Source organism: Amphiura filiformis, chromosome 8 (assembly GCF_039555335.1).
Source record: "Amphiura filiformis chromosome 8, Afil_fr2py, whole genome shotgun sequence".
Taxonomy (NCBI): Eukaryota; Metazoa; Echinodermata; class Ophiuroidea; order Amphilepidida; family Amphiuridae; genus Amphiura; species Amphiura filiformis.
The window spans coordinates 49,055,369-49,074,962 of NC_092635.1; the positions used below are offsets into that span (position 1 = coordinate 49,055,369).

At 36.4% G+C, this 19,594-nt stretch overlaps 2 protein-coding genes across 2 annotated transcripts; both read left to right on the top strand.

Moving 5' to 3' along the window:
- The first annotated feature begins 2,749 nt into the window (after window positions 1-2,749).
- Window positions 2,750-7,821, top strand: LOC140159146 (cytochrome P450 2J4-like). Its single transcript, XM_072182506.1, has 3 exons — window positions 2,750-3,156; window positions 5,651-6,604; window positions 7,384-7,821. The coding sequence occupies exons 1-3, from the start codon at window positions 2,805-2,807 to the stop codon at window positions 7,569-7,571; spliced, it is 1,494 nt and encodes a 497-aa protein (XP_072038607.1). The 5' UTR covers window positions 2,750-2,804; the 3' UTR covers window positions 7,572-7,821.
- A 2,199-nt stretch (window positions 7,822-10,020) lies between these two features.
- Window positions 10,021-15,982, top strand: LOC140159147 (acid sphingomyelinase-like phosphodiesterase 3b). Its single transcript, XM_072182507.1, has 6 exons — window positions 10,021-10,203; window positions 11,192-11,390; window positions 12,038-12,285; window positions 13,195-13,358; window positions 13,748-13,946; window positions 15,346-15,982. Exons 1-6 carry the CDS (start codon window positions 10,110-10,112, stop codon window positions 15,837-15,839), a joined length of 1,398 nt encoding a protein of 465 aa, XP_072038608.1. The 5' UTR covers window positions 10,021-10,109; the 3' UTR covers window positions 15,840-15,982.
- Window positions 15,983-19,594: the final 3,612 nt, after the last annotated feature.

Here is a 19,594-nt window from a genome sequence, read left to right on the forward strand (position 1 = left end):
ACCTTTCTCGATTTCTTTGTATTCTATAAATAAATACTATCTTGAGTAGATAGCGGAAAAACTAACAAATAAACAAACAAACAAAAAACATCAAAACAAACTGTCCTAACAGACGTTTTCTAAATTTGTGAAACATTTTCTGTGTTGTTTTATTAAGCCCGTAAAGCTGTTTGCGAGTTCCGAGAAAATGATGCAGACCGGATGATAATCAACAAGTTCCTTTCCTCGGCACACTTATCTTCAAAAAACAAGATGGATCATCAAACTTTTGGTACAAAGAGACACAACTGACCAGTATTTACCTTTCCACTATCATCACCCATTGCAGCACAAACTCAGTGTCATAAGAACATTAATGGACCGGAAAGACAAAGTAATCACAGAAGATGAAGACAAAAATCAGGAAGAAATCAAAATCAAAGAGGCCTTAATATTTTGTTATGCACAGTCGTGCTAACAGTCATTCGATACATGTTGAAATCAGCACAATTCAGAAATACACTTTTTTGCTATGAAAATATAAAGCAATAATTTTTTCCTTCAGAAATGTCAGTTAAAACATAGTGCTTGGATATACATTTTTTTTTAAATCCTGGTGTTTCCGAGAAAATGATGCAGGCCATAAGTGGGCTCACGCATATTCACAGAAGATGATGCATGTCGTAACGGGTGATTTGCAAATCGCACCGTAAATGGTATCTTGAGTAGATAAAAAAACAAACAAACAAACATGAAATATAAAAAAAAATATACCAGATGATCTTTCTGACTCGTGCTAAGTCTATGATTTCCTTCTTTTTGTTTGTTTGTATTATTTCATTAGGTTTAAAAATGCTATCATCAGTAGATGCCTATCAAAATATATTCAACCTTTCTCAATTTCTTTGTACCGGTATTTTATATAAATACTATCTTGAGTAGATAGCGTAAAAGTTAACAAGCAAACAAATAAACAAACAAACATAAAACATCGAAACAAACTTTCCTAAGAGACGTTTCTAAATTTTCTCGGAACGCGCAAACAGCTTTACGGGCTTAATAAAACAAACAGAAAATATTTCACAAATTTAGAAAACTGTTAGGAAAGTTTGTTTTGATATTTTTTGTTTGTTTATTTATTTGTTTGCTTGTTAGTTTTTTCGCCATCTACTCAAGATAGTATAAAATACAAAAGAAATTGAGAAAGGTTGAATAATATTTTGTTAGGCCTACAATCAAGGAAAAAAATAGTTGGCACACTTGCACTAAACAATTGAAATGCGTGCCCTATCAAAATTGGAGAGGCGAGTGAAACATACATGCAATATATGTGAAGTACAGACTACCCCCTATATCTCACCCTTCCCCACTCCCCATCTTTCAATGTTGGAGGGTCTTACGGGCCTTTTTCCTGTCACGGGTGAAAAATAGTCTATTGTTAACCCAATTTTTTTTTCAACAACGCCTTCCGTCTACCCATGGAAATAAGAGAATAAGCCGACGGCCTTACATGAACCGACGGCCATGACGAGCGGGGGGGGGGGGCTGCCCCCCGGTTGCAATGTTATGCATTTCAAATGAGTGCTCATGAATAATTTTTAGGACCAATGCAATATGGTACCAAGATTTTCAAACACCGTTTACTCAGAACAGCAATTTTGCGTATTCCACACTCTGCCGGGTTCATAATTATTTGTTTCAAAACATGATAGTATTGTAATATACTGCACATTTACTTCTATTGCAAATGATTGATCACCAACGTTCTCAATTTCTAAAAGGACCGATGGAATGGTATAAAAAAAATTCAAACGCAGTTTAAATAGAACAGTGATTTTGCGTATTCGGCACTCTGTCAAATTCATGACGGATTATTTTCAGGCAGTGTGCCTTTAAAATGAGAATTTGTCAATGTTCCACCAAATCTATATTTTACATGCAGCAGAGTCGAACTCCGCACCCTCAAAGTAACCTACAACACCTCTCGGACCTTTTAGGGTATTTTGTATATGGTTCAACCTTTTCTGCAGTCCTTTTGGTTAGGTGGGTCCCCTAGTAGCCAAGTAAGCAGAAAGGAAAACATTCAATATTTGATTTAATGAAACAATATCAATATAGCTTTTATTGGCCTTTTACACTATTTACATACCTCTTTAAGGTTGGTCTTAACCGAACCCTAGAATTATGGAAATTTTAGGCCTCATTGTTGGCTCTACTTCTAAAGTATATAAAAATATAGAACGGAAAAGAAAATTTGTGCAAAAATGTTCAGTTTCGTATAAAGTCGCGAAAGGGAGGCGGGGGGTGCATTCGGGGCAACATATCAAAACAATTCTTCAGTAAAATTGTTAAAAAACTAGATATGAACACTATAATTATTTTGAAGTGAGGTTTATCGAAGTAAAAAATGACAAATTTCCTAGATATTTATATCTAGTTAAAAAAATAAATAATAAAATGTTTTAAAGAAGTTTGTTATGTTGCCCACAAACATTGGCGAAATTTGACCTCACAGATGGATGCATGAATTCAGTCTTTTTCATTCCAAATATGTTTACATTCATACTTTAGACCAACAATTTAGCAGTTATGAGACCCAAAGGTTTCCATAATGCCAGGGTTAAGACCAACCTTAATACAGCCTTGTAATGCTTACATAACCATGAGGATATATCCGGGGAAATATCCGGGAATATATCATGTCAAGTGTACTCGTATGTGCTGGTAGGTCGCCCAGTATACTCTTAGTAATTATTTTTGCATTATTTAATATAGTTAGTACAGAATCTGTGCTCTGATTTTGTCATAATAAATCTTGGTTAATCATGACATTTATAGCTAATATTGATATCCAATCAGTCTTCTTCTGTGTACTGGTATTTTTACTTCTATCGTGGTGGCTACGAAGTCCTAAAGAACTTCCACCCGGACCATGGGGCTGGCCATTTCTTGGATATCTACCAAATCTTGCCATATCGGCATATCGTTCAGGACAACCACTGGCTCAACTACTCAATTTATTGGCCAAAAAGTATGGACCGGTGTTTAGCCTCAACCTTGCTGGGAAGTCGGTTATTGTTTTAAACAACTTCAAATATGTGAAGGAAGGTTTGAATAATCCCAGTATGAGTGACAGACCTCGTATTTTAGACAAGGTTGATGCCGATACCGGTGAAGGTGAGTGAAGATGAAAAAAAAAATAGTGTAGCACAAGTTGTAACAAAGAAAGTTGTACAATTTAGAAACTAATATTAGGCAATAATGTCACTTTTTGATTGTCATAAATTTTATTTGGACGTCAAGGTAATGTCATATGCTACTACATAACCCAGCAAACACAAAAACGTTTTTAAAACGTTTTAGATAAGTTATATTTTGGGTTTTGGTTTGGGTAAAAACGTTTTAATAACATTAAAATGTCGGGTTATATAAAGGTCATGAAATCGTTTTAAAACGTTTTGTATGAAAACACACTACAACAATGTTTTCAAAATGTTTTCGAAATGTCATTGTAAACTATTTTTGCAAACATTTTTGGCCAAATACTTTGTCAACACTTAAATAACATTATGTTAAAATATTTGCACCAGGCAAACACAGAAATGTTCTTAAAATGTTTTTTTACAAAACGTTTTAATAACATTTAAATGTCGGGTTATATAAAGGTCATGAAAACATTTTAAAAACGTTATTGTAAATATTTTTTCAACCCCAAAATAACATTCTGTTTAGAATGATTTGCACCAAGTTTTCAAAAAAATATTTGGAATGTTATTAAAACGTTTTTATACCATTTATATAACCCGACATTTAAATGTTTTCTGTAAAACATTTGTGTTTGCTGTGCAGTAAATTACCAACAAATGTTTTTTAATGTTATGAAAACATTTTATACCATTAATGTACCCTTTATATAACCCGACATTTAAACGTTTTCTGACAACCTTTCATAACCTTTTGCAAATGATGTCGAAAACGTTTTGTGTTTGCTGGGAAGCTTGTTTCAATTAGAATCGATGGTCTACAAGCGAAGATACGGGCCAATTGTGTAAAGTAGTCCTAAATAAAATAGCTTGGGCCACTTTTGTGTCTTTCTGTATAGCATTAATAGTGACTAAATTGAGTTGAATTATGAACTATCTGGTTAGTGCTCTTAAGATTGGTAATTTTAAACAACATGAACAATGGTGCATTTTAAGTGATATTTTAATTTATAAATTTGAAATAAACATCATATTATTTATTTACTAATGTTTGTTATGTGAAAGAAAAACATGAAAAACCTATTTGCCTTGACGATATTAAGCATGGCAGTTCATTTTACGCGGTACAATCTTGGTAATTATATGCGAATGTGGCAAAACGTGGCCCAAGTAAGTAAAATCGGCACAACCTTTGAACATGAATTGAAAGCAAGTAACGTTTTTCTGTTAGCCAATATATTCTACTGCATATCACATTCACGCTGTTATTTTTTGCTGAACCATGAAATGGTATCAGCCTATAAGAGTGTATGTTACTAGCTTACTTACTAGCTTACTTACTAAGTTACTAGCTTACTAACTAACCATTTGGTCTGAAATGGACATATCTCTAAATGCCACGAAGGTATGACCCCATGAGTGGTGTCATATGAAAGAGGAAAACATAAAGAATATAATAAAAATATTTCCAAACGTCGGAGGTCATCCAGGGGTCACAGGGGTCAAAAAAGGTCATTTTAACTGAAAATGCTCAGATTGAGCTTAAATTTAAATGTAATGATCCTTGTGACATTCTAAACATGTTTCAAACATTTAAAAATGTATTTAAGGTCATTAAGGGGTCATAAAGGGGTCAAAGGTCAAGGTTCTCAAAATGCTCCAATTGAGCTGAAATTTAAATGCAATGATCCTTATGATATTCTAAACATTTAAAAATATTTTAAGATTCATTTAAAGTCATTAAGGGGTCAAAGGTCAAGTTTTCCAAAATGCTCCGATTGAGCTGAAATTTAAACGCAATGATCCTTATGACATTCTAAACATGTTGAAAATATTTTCAAATTCATTTAAGGCCATTAAGGGGCAATAGAGGGGTCAAAGGTCAAGTTTTCAAAATGCCTCAATTGACCTGAAATTTAAATGCAATGATCTTTATGACATTCTTAACATGTTTTAAATATTTTAAAATTCATTTACGGTCATTAAGGGGTCATACAGAGGTCAAAAGTCAAGTTTTCAAAATGCCAGCTTCTCACGATCAAGGTATATTAAAACGGCAATTAATGAAACAGTCTTATTAAAATTAATACTATCCTGCACAGTATTGCTGCTTGATCAGATCGTCACAGTCATCCGCCTAACTTACCTCGTGCCCTTGCAAAGGGCACAGTTGCTCTAGTTTATTTTATATTCTTTACTTTTCCCGATTCATTAACACCATTCGGGTGGTCATACCTTCGTAGCATTTCGAGTTATGTCCATTACAGACTCCGCGTGACAGTGGTATAGGCCTACCACAATATACTGCCAAAGCCACATGGTTCAGCTATGGTGCGGTTATCGCTCTAGTTTTTTCTGAAAAGCGAAAATGCAATTGCTAATCATGAAAGTCGATTTACGCGATGCAAGCTTGATATGCGCAAAAATGTCAAAAGTGTTTAAATATTGTCCTCCCTGTTTCTTTGTAGGCTTAGCAGGGGCATCTGGAGAACCTTGGAAAGAGCAGAGACGATTAACACTGACAACTTTGCGCAGTTTTGGAGTAGGCAAGAGAAGCTTCGAAGAAAACATATCAGAGGAAGCCGAATGTTTAGCGAAAGAGATTAGCAATTTGAGAGGCAAGGCCTTTGACCCATGCCATTTCTTTAACAATGCTTCCTCGAACGTCATTTGCTCAGTAGTTTTTGGAAAGAGATTCGAGTATTCCAATCCCAGCTTTGAACGTCTGATGCACATGTTAAATGAAAATTTTAAACTCGCCGGCTCTGGTGGGTTGAATATGTTGATTCCATTTGCAATGTACCTACAATCATCTCACAGCGTAATGGCAAGAAATCGAATTAATATAATGGAATTTATAAGTGATCATGTGAACGAACATAAGAAAGTCCATATCCAAAATGAGCCGAGTGACTACGTCGATGTTTATCTTGATGAAATAAAACAGAGGCAGAAACTGCACACGCATTCTGCTGTTAATGATAAGAACCTACCCCACACTGTAAGATCTATCTTTGTAGCTGGCACGGAGACAACCTCTACTACGTTGCGTTGGGCGGTATTGTATCTGGTCCTCTTTCCAGAAGTTCAACATCGCATTCATCAAGAGATAGATTCAGTAGTGGGTAGAAATCGTCTACCAAGGCTAGCGGATAAAACAGAATTAGCATTCACTAGCGCAACGCTTCTTGAAGTCCAAAGAATCGCATCCATTGCACCTTTGGGAGTTCCACACTTTTGCGGCGAAGGAACCACTATCGGGCCATATACAATTCCCAAAGGGAGCATAGTCTTGCCTAATTTATGGGCCATCCATCACGACCCGGATTTGTGGGCCAATCCGGATGAATTCAATCCAGAGAGATTTCTAGACGAAGACGGAGAATTGCAAGAAAAAGAAGAACTGATACCGTTCTCAATAGGTAATTATGCAAGTACTTCCTAGTCCGACTATAGTAGGACCTCTTTTTTCTTATTTACCAGACTATGTTCAACTCAGACTATGATCACTTTCTCATATGGCGCAAGAAAGACGAGTCGCGAAACTTTCTTGAGCGTCAAACATGATCAGAGTTTGCATGAGTACAGTTGGTAACTAAGAAAAAAAAAACAGGTCCTATTCGTCGTACTAGTATTTCAGACACCCCACCCCACCACTGCCATGGGAATTATGGGGCACCGGTGGTGGTGATAACATACAGGGATTCACCGGTTGGTGCTCACTGCAGGGGTATGGGTGTGGAGCTAGTGTAATCGCCCGAACCTGCAATCCGGGGGATTGGATGGTAGAAACAACGGGAGAGTGGGGACATAATGCCCTTCATGTATCCCCAGGAGTCGGGGAATGTAATTAATCCGAAATTCCCCATATTCACAAGGATAGGAGGTTACGATTTCCATAGGAAACATCCTACACACCACCACTCACCCACACCCACATACATACAAGCAGACAAACAAAAGAATTACGGTGCAGTATAATTATAATTTTCATGCATCATGTTTGATATTTAAATGCCTGGTATTTGTTTTTAATATAATCGACATAAATTTCCAAATCAATTTACTAAACTATAACTATCGATTTGCGCAACAAACTTCACTTGTCCGAGCTTTAATTTTGTACCTGACAGCCTGTACGTTATATCCATCATCATAAAAAATATTTCTTTGATTTCTTATTTTTTATCTAATCATATAGGTCGTAGAGTTTGTATTGGAGACAACCTTGCCAAGATGGAGCTGTACATCTTCTTTACACACTTGCTGCACCAATTCACATTCAAGAAACCAGACAACTCACCACCTCCTTCACTGCAAGGCGACTCTGGTCTCAGCTATTCTCCAAAGCCATTCTTGGTGGAATTTGTTGTTCGTGACTGGTGTTAGTAGCATGTAAAAGAATTAAAATCCACCTCAGAACTCGCACCAAAATCAATTAAAAGAGAAACCCTATCGGTGTGAGTGCTGCCAGAAAAGGTCTTAAAGGTTCAGGGATTGGAACATGTTAGATGGAGCCAGAGGGCATTGGTTGTAATATTCATAAGAAACAATCTACAATCAAGGAAATTAATGTTGGCACACTCTGGCATAATAACTATAAATCGCTGCCCTCTCCCCCCAATTCAATGTTGATGAAACCAATTTTGACATTATACTAATTAGTTATAGGCCTATTAATTTCAATGATGATTTCCAACATATTGTCAAAGTGTGCCAACTGTATTTTTCTTTGATTGTAGAAATAATTTACGATCAGCAGCTGACCAACTCTGTTATAATTTGTAAACTAAACATTTGATTTTACGTCTTTAGTGGTTTTTAAATGTTATAAGGATACTAATGGTGTTGTTTGCATGTGTTTTCTTCTTATTTACCAAATAAAATAATACGTTGTTAACGTTCTTTGTCTTCAAAAAACAAAAAACAAAAACAAAAACAAAAACGCATTGGGCATGACACTTTTTAGACCTGCTACAGGAAACAAACTTGTATAGGCCCAATAGATATTATTATCAAAATCACCATCACCATCATCATCATCATCATCATCATCATCATCATCATCATCATCATCATCATCATCATCATCATCATCATCATCATCATAAAATAATACCGCATTGTGCGTTGCAGTTCTTTGTCTTAAAAAAAACCGCTTTGGCACCTTTTAGACCTGCTACAGGAAATAAACTTGTATTTGTGTAGGCCCAATAGTTATTATTATTAATATCATCATCATCATCATCATCATCATCATCATCATCATCATCATCATCATCATCATCATCATCATCATCATCGTTGTCATCATCATCATCATCATCATCATCATCATCATCATCATCATCATCATCATCACCATCATCATCATCAAGCAAAGCTTGCGACAGCCAAGACAAACCAAAGGCCTCGTAGTAGTGCCCAGTACCGTTTGTGGAAGTCTTATCTGAACGGGTATCCAGGATTTTCAAAAAGCAATGCCCTCGTGCACCCAAAGGATAAACGAGAACCCCCCTCCAGACAGCCGAAGCAGGAAACGAAATTCCACGGAAGAGCTGCCCAAAATCTTATAAAGGAGAACCCGGTCGTTTCAAGTGTTGTCTTCCAGATTAAAAGAACACAAGACTGAATCAGAAAAGGCTAGTGAGAAAACTTTCACCAGAGCGCAGAGCACCAGAAAGAAACATACATACATATTGGATATTGCAGAACACACAGCAACAAATAATTAATTGTTAATTGGGTGAAAGGAGGCCAAAGTCATCGAAGAAGAGGCAAACAAAACAACTTGCTGGCTCAAAGAGGTCATCTGGATAAGAAGTAGGCCTAGAGGCAACATATTGCGGCGTAATATGAACGGACCTTACTAACTTCCATAGTAAAAACTTGAAATAAAAGAAAATGAAGTTCCAATATAGAAGAGCCATCAACTTCAAGACATTAATAAAACAGCAATTCTGTGCAAAGTTGGGAAATTCCCGAGTTCAAAGGTCACGCATTAAAGGCCCATTCAGTGATTTGCTCATCCGGACGATCGTAAAAATCATCAAAATTCAGATTTTGGTACCTTTGTAATTGGCATAGATGTGCTAACATAGCCTGCTAGTGGTTCGGTCGAAAGCCGTGTATTTTAGACAAAATAAAGCATTTACATGAATCTGGACTTTTGATACTGACAGTACAAAAAGTCCGAGAGATCGAAAGAAGCTCACTCTCCACCGTACCAACACGCGTTGCGTATTGTTTCTACTATTTACATGACTTATTACATCAGTAGCTACTATTTTAAACAAAATACACAATTTTAACTGTTTTTCATATTTGAATTGACCGTTAGTTTGCCTCGGTGACCTTTAATTGCTTATTTTGTTTTCTACTACAAAAATTAAGCGTCTGTTTTAAATCAATTTAGACTCTACTTCCCCGGTGTTAGTAACACTGGACTAGGAAGTTTTTCCAGTCGATTGGTGGCGCACTGTACGAAAATCTCGATTTTCTCGAGTCGATCTGATTTGAGTTAGAAAACCTTTCTAAAACTTCTGTTTTTGACTAATTTGTCGATGTATTCAGGGAAAAGTGGTTTAATGAAATTCTGTAGACTTATTCTTTATTTTTAAGCAACTCTGACAAATTTCCATTTTTTTTAATGATCCTGTGAAATCACTGAAAGGGCCTTTAATTGTTACCTGCGGAATTCCCCGATTATTTATATTTATACCATGACATCATCCTTGAGTAATCAGCAGTATTTGACTTTAATGCTTCCAATGCTAACTTATTATTTGTACATTATACACGTTACACTGCAGTAGAGGCGTATTGAGCAACTTCACAAACAAACTTGAAACTTCCTGTTCGTGTTCTTCCATAATATTAGAACTCGCCATATTTTTTGGTAAAATAAATTGTCCCGATCATATAAAAATGCGGTGGATTTTGGTGGCAAAGTTGTTGTATATAGTGCTGTGTATAGATTATGCCAATGGGAAATCTACCATACAAAAAACTGACGATACGGGTAAGTGGTTTCCGTAAATGTTGTATTTCAGTAGGATATTGTTACTGTAGCAAAGCAGCATATGCCAATTTGCAAATCAAACTATGGACATTTTGATGATAATACTAGGTTTAAATTTCTCTAAACTTACTTTTTCCTGTTTTTGCAACCATATGCCTATACCAATTTTTAACCAAAAAAAATAAAAAATAAAAAAATAAAAAAATAAAAAATAAATAAATTAAATAAATAAATAAATAAACATACGCAAGGTTTAAAAAATAAAAATATAAAAGAATAATAAAACCCATGTCTATTAGGGGATGGATGGATTTCAACTGGAACAGCCGAGTAATAGCCAACTTTGACATATTTTCTCTAAGCCTATTCACGTGTTATGGTTTTACTCCCTATTTCAGAAAAATACAACACACATTTTTTTGGAATTAAAACAATAGTATCTTGTTTTGAAAAATTAAACTTAGCCCAATCCCAATCCTTTAATTAGTTCCAACTGGCAATAAAAGTCAAATTTTAATATTGGGACTTGGCACAAGTCTAAGCATAAGTTCAAAATCTTGATTATATTTTTATTTTAATATTTTATGTTATTTTTGACAATTGGTTATGGTGAATACAAGAAAATGTGTTTTCCAAAAGTTAGAATGCATAACTTGAAATTAGTCTTTATACAAGTCTTTGGGCTTGGTTGTCACAGCATACGAAAAACACCCTAAAAACGCATGTTTTTGGCCCTTATTTCCAAAAATTGACCAAACATTACAATTTAACTTTTATTGCCAGTTAGAACTAAATAAAAGATTAAAATTTAGCTGCGTTTCATTTGGCAAAACAGGATAATATTCTTTTAATTAAAAAACATAGTGCTGTATTTTTCTGGAATACGGGGTACGTGCAAGACTCCAAAGAGTCCTTTTTACACATTATATTTCTATTATCATACTTCTATGAGTCATTTATTGATCATGTCGGTAAAACTTTTTTGCAGGAACCTTTTGGCACGTGACAGACTTCCATTACGACATATTTTACGGTGACGGTGCCTACCCGGTATCCAGTTGCCGAACCACCGACCCACTCGGTAAATGGGGAAGTTATCATTGCGATTCACCTTGGGCTCTCATCAACTCATCAGTGTACGCCATGAAGGGATTCGCACCCGATCCGGATTTCATCGTATGGACAGGGTACGTCTTACTTCTTCTTGTGGTTAACCGTAATTTTTTTCTCTTCCATTTTTATCATAGAAAAAAGAACAATTAGGTTGAAACGATCGTTTAAAAAACAAAGACATGCATTTAATATCAAACATAGCAGACAAAAATATATGTTGGACTATGATATGCGGCGTGTGGTTGGTTAATATGTTTGAATAAACATTTTAAATTAATATTTTTACCAGGTTCGCCGTCGCAAATAATAAAATAGACAAGCAGAAAAAGTGATCCCGCCTGGGAATCGAACCCAGGACCTCAGGTTTACGAGACCTGTGCCTTAACCACTCGGTTGAGGCACAGGAGATTATAGGTTCGAATTTCAACCAGCCTAATCATCAAGCTCCCGTTGCCGGGTGGTAAAGGCACAGGTCTCGTAAACCTGAGGTCCTGGGTTCGATTCCCAGGCGGGATCACTTTTTCTGCTTGTCTCCTTTATCATTTGCTACGGCGAACCTGGTAAAAAAATAATGTTTATTTATATAATTCCCGTCGGTCATGCCACTATTTTCTGTGATGCAGTGTTTATATCATTGATTAATCTGAATGTCATTATAGAGAACAATATTAATGTCACAACATTACATCATAAATACTTCAAACATTCTTCTATCTTATAGAGACGATTATCCGCATGTCCCCGGCAATCGTAAATCAGAGGAGCTTCTCTTGAACGTCGTCTATAATCTCACCAATCTCCTGATGGATGTCTTCCCCGATACGGCGGTATTTCCTGTTCTTGGTAACCATGACTACAATCCGACCAATCAGATGCCGCCTCATCCGAACTCAATTTATCAAGAAATCAGTGAATATTGGGACTCGTGGTTAGGGAGATATACTGGTGTACTAGAATCTTTCCAAAATGGTAAACATCCTTTTTGCCTTCTGTTTTCATATCATTAATTTTGTTGTCATGTTTGTTGATGTGTTTCCCAAATTCATGTCAGGTTATTGTAATAAAAGTAGCTATGGAAGTTAATATAAGAAATACCTTATTATTGAGGTGTCAAAGCAGAATGTACATGTAAATAAATAGAAATTTTGAGAACGGCGATTTTTGGCAGAAATCGTGAATGACGCCAAAATAACCAAAACGATTCATGAATCATAAAGGCATACGTCAAATTACTGTTGTCTTGGTGTCCCTTGTATGGCTCGGATTGGCTCCTGGTGATAAATCCTATTGAGTTCTTATAATTGGCCCCTTCCAAGTTCCAACCATTGATAGCGTTTTGGCTCGGCTAACTCCAATCCAGGCTTGCTCCAATCAGGGCCGAAATTAGCGCAGCGGAAAACTGAAAGCGAGAACGATTGTGTAGCCTGGCTTCGCTAATTCCGACCTGATTGGAGTTAGCCGAGCCAAAAAGCCATCAACGGTTTCAAGGGGCCAATTATAAGAAACCTATATCTCTGATCAAACCTCTCAAATGATTCTTAACTTATTATCTATCAAACATAACACCGTTCTAATGTTGACTTACCGTAAAAACTCGATAGTTAGCGTATGTGCTTACTATCGATCGCTTTTAATACATGCAAACATGAAGACTCCATCCACAAAAGTGTAAAGGGTTTTGAGCAAATCATCGATACACACAGTTATGTACGAACAAGTAAACCTACAAATATGTGTCTCAACCCCATTAGCTCAGTTGGTAAAGCGCCGGACTTTGGTACAATTTCATGTTTTCAATACCACTCGATATTAAGCACATATGCCAACTATCGAGTTTTTACGGTATACTATGATATAGCATTTATTTGATATTTTCAGCTGCATATTACACCACTTTGGATCCGATATCAGGGTTTCGTATCGTTGGTATGAATACCGTTTATTATTACAAAGATGAAGAGACAAAGAACGACGCTGATCCTGCTAATCAGTTTCAATGGTTGGAGGAGACATTGACGGCAGCCAGAGCTAATGGTGAAAAGGTAGGACGCCATTCAGATATAAACAAAACTTCTTCTGTTTCAGTTAATACGCTCAATTGGAACCACGTCAATCTGCTAGTGTCTCATCATGCTTGTTTAGTGTTATATACATTCCTACAAATGCAGCCGAGTGCCGACGCAGCAGCAAGGGCAGCAATGAAATCAATAATATTACCTGAGATGAGAAGCAAGAGTGTATTCTCGAAAGTCGGCACTGGCTGTCATTCATACACACCATAAATTAACACGGAAACGGAAAATGGTAGTACGCCACACGAACCTCTAGATTCTTGATTAATATTAATTCATAGCATCGGTGGTGGATCTGAAAAGAGCCGTTCATTAGAATAATGTCCGTAATTGTGTTTTTATTTACCATGTTGACACAGGTACTGATCATCGGTCACGTGACACCGGGAGGGTTTGAAAGGCATGCTGGTCAATATTGGTTTACTGAGCACGAAGACGTTGAAGGTGTCCAGTACGATGTCCGATACTATCAGATTATCCAACAGTATTATGACGTCATCGCTGGACAGTTGTATGGACATCAGCATACTGATAGCTTTAAACTATTTTATAGCCAAAGTAAGTGATCATTATAAAAGTAAAAACCTTTAATAAACTGTGACCCGGAAAATAATACGGCTTAATTATTGTGATTACCACTCTTTAGGATGATAGGTTGTCTCAAGTTGATTCTCGAGGAGCTATAATCAAAGACGAAATTAAAAAGACTAGTTTGCGTCTGACGTGGCATGCTGACTAGACTATGCCATAGTCGAATTTTATTAAAAATATGTTATTATTAGTCATGATGAACCCATTTCGTTGAACTCAAAATTATACTGATGATGTTTATTAAAATTAAAGTATTCAATAGTAAAATGGTCATAAAGAGTTAAAAATATCAGATACTTAGTGACAATAAAAGTAACGGAATGCAACATTATCTTGCATAATTATAATGGCTCACTTTAATACTGAACAATTCTGATTTTGGAATCTACCAGTTTATTGATAGCGAACCCCGAAAATCCGACTATGGACTTTGAATTTTAAGCAGAACTTTACCCCCGGGACTTTGCTCTCTAAAAACACACAATCAAGCATACTTGTTTATACAGTCCATTAACCAGAAGTACTAAGCATGGTATATACAAGACGCGCTAGATATTTGATGAGAGATTAACTTTCGCGTCAACACAAAAGCGCCGCAAATACCACAGATAGTTGTGTACGGTGTAGTTAATGGTAATGGCGCGGGCCCGGAAGATTTAAACAATAGCGAGATATGGGCGACCAATCACAAGGCAGATACCGATTCGGCGTGCATCAAGTTCTGCCCTCTTTTCCTTAGCGAAGAACTTCCCCTCTGTCGACATCAGAGTCCCGTGTTAAAATCTTAACCGCAAGGCAAAGTCAGTAGTCCACTTGGGAAGCTAACAAACAGAGGGAGTGCGGTGACTGAAAAGATCAGATACAGATGTGAAAATCTATCAGTTGCACACAAATCAATATAAATCAGAGTTTTATGCTTAAATGTAATGGCCAGAGTTTGCAAAATGGGCAAGTGGACTACGGAGAAGTCTGCATGCTGACCTGCGCAGTACGGCATTTCGGTATGGTTGACAGGACGTCATACGCAATCTAGTCTTTCTTTTTTTAATTCGGACTCGAATAGTATTATGTGGGAGTCTTTACTTCTTCAGAATCACATGTCATCAACGAAATAGTAATGGTGACGGTTTCACCTATACCTGTATACTAAAACTCAAACTGGCCCTGGGTGTGACGGGTATTTCTAGATGGTTTATTGGGGTTCTGCTCTTATATTGCTGTACCCCTTAATTATGCTAATTTTGTATGAGCTAGTATGATGTTTTGGGCGAAAGTGATCAGCGAATTTCTGTTAAGTGTGCTGAGGCCTTATTTGACATCGCCCACTAGCACACCGGTTTATTTTGTATTTGATTTCTAACTTCAGATGGAGATCCTGTGAGCGCAGTCTTTGTATGTCCTGCAGTGACGCCATGGAATACAACTCTCGGAGGCGTTGGCGCTAATAATCCGGGTATCCGTCTGTTCAAATATAATAAAAATGACGGCACTCTTCTAGATTGGGAACAATTTTACCTGGATCTTTCAAAGGTTGTTGAAGAAGATGCGCCCGTGTGGGAGAGTCAATACCAAGCTTCTGAATCTTACAACCTCGACGACTTGTCGCCAACTTCCATGCACAAACTTGTCGAATCTTTTCAAGCAGACGATAGTCCAACTTTTGATCGCTATTACTTGCATAATTCGGTAAATTATGATGCCACCAAATGCACAGGAGAGTGTAAAGAGGCTCAACTGTGTGCAATTACTGAAGTGGATCGCGATGGATATACTATGTGTTTGGAGTCGAGTGCCTTTGCGATCAAGTTTAAAGTTACAATCTTGATATTCACTTTGTTGTGCGTCTTTTCTCTGTCATAATATCCAATTCATTAGATTGAAAATGTAAGGCAATTTTATTTTATCATTGTATACTGAAGATCATTTGTTTGTCAAAAATGTAGATATAAATAAATAACATGATGAATAATAATTCAGATAGGCAATTGATGATAATTATTGTGAGTCAGCATGGTCAGGGACATATGTCATGTTTGTTTGTGTTAGGTCCAAAGCATTAACTTTGTGAAACATTCTTTTTAGATTGGTTATTTGGCAAGTAAATTAGAGGCTATGGGTTTGATTTCATTTTCTTGCACAAGGTTTGTTTTAACCCCCTATGGACACTACTGGTAATATAACAGTATTTCTAATTGGTTGATATCTTGAAATGCTCATTTCAATAGCCAATTATGACTAGGCTTTAGACTATTTATGGTCAAACTTGCATTTGCAGATGATCTTATTAATACCCTCCTTGATTGGTTCAAAATTGAACACAACATTCATTTTGCCTAATCGGCAGATAGTTCTCATGGGGTTAAGCTTTAGTGGATTTGAGCACGTCCAGTTGTGTACGATGAAATAGGTATAGAATGCAGTATACGAAATGGGCATGTCGTTAAGTAGCATCTACACACTCAAACTTGTTTGTTTTGTACAAGAACTATGTTGACGTTATAGTGTTCCACAATGGTCTATTCCCGGACCATTTCTAGCAATTCGGTGCAATCTGCCCATGTACATAGTTCTAAAACGCTATACATGTATACCATATGACTCATGTATTTATATTTTTTTTATCATAACACCAATGACCATTTGGATGAACATATTTAGTAAATAAATGCTTGTGTTTAAATTAATAAAATAGAACTAGTCATTTTAATATATATATCGTTTTATAACTTACTTTATTTTGCAAAAATAAAAATAAAACAGACAAATAAAATAAAATAGTAGGCCTACAGTACAAATCCTTATATTTTCACCGATTTTGAAGCCAATTCTTCACCGATTTCAACCTAATGTAGTTTATAACACTCCTCGTATAGATTCCTCGATCTCCCGTATGAATTTGGCGATATTTGGATAAAAACTAACAGAGCCTTTTGCACACATGAAACTTAATGAGCAGTTGGGAATTTTAACATTGTTTAAGAGTCATTTGGTGAAAGATTATTGTTCAAAATGCCTGTAAAAGGGGGTCATTTGGTGACAGTGTCTTAAGGGCTGGGGTATGAACGTTCGGACAGTATTTATTTTGGGACATTAGAGCACATCAGACATATCGAATTGCATTCTGAATACGAAGAATATCATTCTGATATCAAATAATTTTGATTTTTTGAAATTCGCAATTTAATACACATTTTATGGCAAATCATTAAAAATTGATATTTTTGATATTTAACAGTACTTGAAGTAAACTTTGTATATCTGATGATTTATACTTAAAGTGTATGTAGGTGGGATGAAAAGCCGACGATCAATTGAAAATTTTGACCTTTCGTATTGAAGATATGGATTTTTTCCCAAAACACAAAAAAAAATTAGGTCTTTTGGGGAAAAAATCCATATCTTTAATACGAAAGGTCAAAATTTTCAATTGACCGTCGGCTTTTCCTCCCTGCTACATACACTTTAAGAATATATCATTAGATTTATATAATTTACTTCGAGGACTGTTATTTATCAAAAATGTGAGAAATATCAAATTTTAATAATTTGTCATAAAATTTGTATTATATTGTGATTTTCAAAAAATTAAAATTATTTGATATCAGAAAGACATGCTTCGTATTCAGAATGCAATTCGATAGGTCTGAGGTGCTCTCATGTCCCACAAAAAATACTGTCGAGACGCAATAAACGCTCATTTTAGATCCCTTAAAGAACTTGAGACGGGGTTATTTACAAATGCACGCTTTGTAACTATTGACAAAGGCGCTATTTAAATGGTCGTTGTTTTAATATTATTTATAAGAGCAATATTTGAACATCATGGAAACACGTGGTTACACATTACGATACATGAGATACATCGGTAAAAGTTAAATACGTTTCATCGAATTGATATAACACCAATTCATTACGTGCGAGTGAACCCTTAGAACTACCGAGCCCGTATTTTGTAACATGGACTGCGAGGGGGGGGCGAATCTTCAATTATAAACATATAATACCGTTATGTTTGGTACTAATAGAGTACCGAAGTGTGACGTCATAAAATTTTCTTTTTTGCATTTCAGCATTTTCATGACCATATTTCAGTAGAACATGATGAAAAACATCCACAGTCCAAATTTGGTGAGAATCGGATCATGAGGGCCCGAGATATGGCCGCATGAATACCTAATTAGCCCCCGGGGGGCACTTCAATATGAAATGGATATAGGTGTAGGGCTGGCACTTTCGCACTAAGGGGCATTCGGTGAGAGCAAAATGTAAAAAATATGGGGTCATTGGGTGAGAGCATGATTTTTGGCATTCGGTGAGAGCAAAATGTGAAAAATATGGGGTCATTGGGTGAGAACATGATCTTTTTTTAAATGGAATCTTTGGGTGAGAGCCGAAAAAGCGCCACAGAAACCTCGAAAATTGAGTATTTAGTTCTAAATGCCTTCAAATTTCCTTGTTTTTTCAAAATAAGTAACAAAATCCATGATAAATGAAAGTTGCTGTTCAAATTGGACTTGCAAGGGTCTTTGGGTGACAGATCAAATGGAAAAATAGGGGGTCTTTGGGTGACAGAGCATGGACAGAGCATGTGTTCGTAAAAAAATATGGGGTCTTTGGGTGACAGCGATGCTGAAAAAGGGGGTCTTAACAGCCCTACATACGCGTCACCTCCAAAGTTGGAGTGCCCCCCCCCCCGGGAATTAGCCCCATTGAAATCAGTGTAAATTGGCCTGGTTCATAACTGTCACGCATGCGTACAGCCCATTTATGTGAGTGGTCCCCCGGACTAAGCAAAAGATAATGTTACAAGAGGGAAATGAAAATCATGGATTTTACTGTAGAAACCTATGGTGGGCTTCACCAACCCCCTTTCCCTCTATGGTCATATTTGATGGTCGGTCAGACCCCCGGGTAAGGTGCTGGGGTAAAAATTTTATAACTAAAATGAGCGCAAAGGATGGATCTAAGATTTAAATAGCTGAAGTCGTTTGGGCGTAAAGACGCACATTTTTTTCATATGGATGCAAAACCTAATATGTATCAGTGGTGCAATTCGGTTTTTATTTGTTTCTTTAAATAGAGACACCAATATTTTAAAAGCTAAAACATATAGGCATTGTGTTACGAGTGGCGATTTATCATGTTTATTATTAGATATACCTGAAATAATTAGTAGGCCTAGATATTAAACTGATTAAGCCATCAACCGGCCCTGTGACCTACTGTTGCTGGACACTATATCGGAAAATACCTTTCTGTAACAAATTGCGCAACATTGGCTATACCTGAAATCATTAGTAGATATTAAATGATCAAAAATGATTAAGCCATCAATCTTGTGACCTGCTTTGTATTGCTGGACACTATTTTGGAAAAAACCATTCTGTGAAAATTGCGCAATGTTGGCTATAAAGGGAAATCCCGGTTTGACCTGTTATCTCTTTTCATCCAGGCTCCCATGCAATAACACAGTATCTGTCCATAAATAGCAATAGGAGATACTGCCTTCTTACTTGGTAGCTACGCAGATGGTTTTGAATCACGTCTGCTTCCAAAGTAAAATGCCGTATCTATACCTTCCTCGAGTCAGTAAAGTAAAATCAACTTTTTAGATT